This window comes from Pterocles gutturalis, unplaced genomic scaffold (assembly GCF_000699245.1).
Source record: "Pterocles gutturalis isolate BGI_N339 unplaced genomic scaffold, ASM69924v1 scaffold14651, whole genome shotgun sequence".
Lineage (NCBI taxonomy): Eukaryota > Metazoa > Chordata > Aves > Pterocliformes > Pteroclidae > Pterocles > Pterocles gutturalis.
Window position 1 is genome coordinate 50703 of NW_010100606.1, and position 1405 is coordinate 52107.

General features: G+C 47.9%; 1 protein-coding gene across 1 annotated transcript; it reads right to left on the minus strand.

Moving 5' to 3' along the window:
- Positions 1 to 811: 811 nt before the first annotated feature.
- Positions 812 to 1399, minus strand: LOC104466975 (trophoblast glycoprotein-like). The gene has a single exon (XM_010080572.1). It carries the CDS (start codon positions 1397 to 1399, stop codon positions 812 to 814), a length of 588 nt encoding a protein of 195 aa, XP_010078874.1.
- Between the last annotated feature and the right edge of the window lie 6 nt (positions 1400 to 1405).

Here is a 1405-nt window from a genome sequence, read left to right on the forward strand (position 1 = left end):
ATTTTCTTCAGATCACTACTGCAGGGCTATTATTTCAGCAACTATAACGCTGTCCACATTCTTAGATGTCCATACATTTCTCATCAAACAGCAAACTTCAACACAATGGTTCTTGTAAGACTGTTTATTGAATTTAACAGTTCAAATGGAGTTTAGATGCAGTTTGTATAAAAAAACCCTGTCTTTTCATATAAGCTGCAATCAAAAATAACTTTACAAAATAGTAAGAGACTTACTGAGACAGTAAGTTTCCTAACATGTAAAACTATAAAGTATTTGTGCATGCTCACTATTCAATTTCCTTCTTTGTAAGAGAGGAGTTGTTAAAAGGAGTTTGTTTTTTTAAATCTCAAGGTAGTCTACGAAACTGAATCCTTGTCATCACAGTTCAGATATACAAGATGAAAACTGGCACAGAGAAACGTAATATTTTTTTTTTCCCAAAAAGTTGAGGCAGCTTTTGTTGAATGGTGTCTGCATCGGTAAATTTTTTATAAACTCCGGTGGCTTTGGAGCATCAGAGAGAATCCTTTTTTTCTTCTGAGATCTTGGAAAAAAATTTCCCACAAGTACAGACAAATAAGGAGGAAAAGAAGTAGCAGCATGTTTCCTACATACAGCCCAACGCCATGCGCAGCTGCCCAGCGTCTCAAAACAAAACTGAACTTGACGTCAGAGGGAGGCATATCCCCCTCATGTTACAAGCACATCTGAGATTTCTCTGGGGAGGGGGAAGCAAGCACGAGGGTAAAGCGTAAGTCTACTTTTCATGCATAGCTACTGTGCGCAGCCCCGTGTCCGCGGCGCTTCGTCAGACATCCGAGTTGGAGCTGAGGTTTGTTAACCGGGGGTCTGCGTTGATCTCGTATCTGTAGTGGTAGCCCTCCATGTGATCCCTACAGGCATCTCTGATGTTGTGCATCCACTTTTTGATTCCTTTTCGGTTCAAGTATAAAACCAGGAGGAAAATGGCCCCGATGAGAGCCAAGACTATCCCTAAGAAGACGTATGAAGTCTGTAGCTGGGAAGGCAGGTCTACAGGCGTGGAGCAGTTGAGGTCGGAGCCGTTGATCTTCAGCAGGGCTTTGCCCACCATCCTGTCGGGGTAGGCGCAGGTCAGGGCTTCTTTGCCCTCCACCTGGTCACTCTCCTTGAGCCAGGCCACCATGTCCTCGATGGCGCAGTCGCACACCCAGGTGTTGCGGCCCAGGCTGATGCGCCGGAGGGCGGGCAGGCTGCGGAGCTGAGCCAGGGTGCCGTTCCTCAGCACGCCCAGCGAGTTCTCGCTGAGGTTCAGGCTCTGCAGCTGGCCCAGCCCCTGGAAGGAGACGTTTCGCAGCCCCACCAGGGAGTTGTTGCTGAGGTCCAGCTGCCGCAGGGCGGGCAGGGCGGCGAACATGCCGGC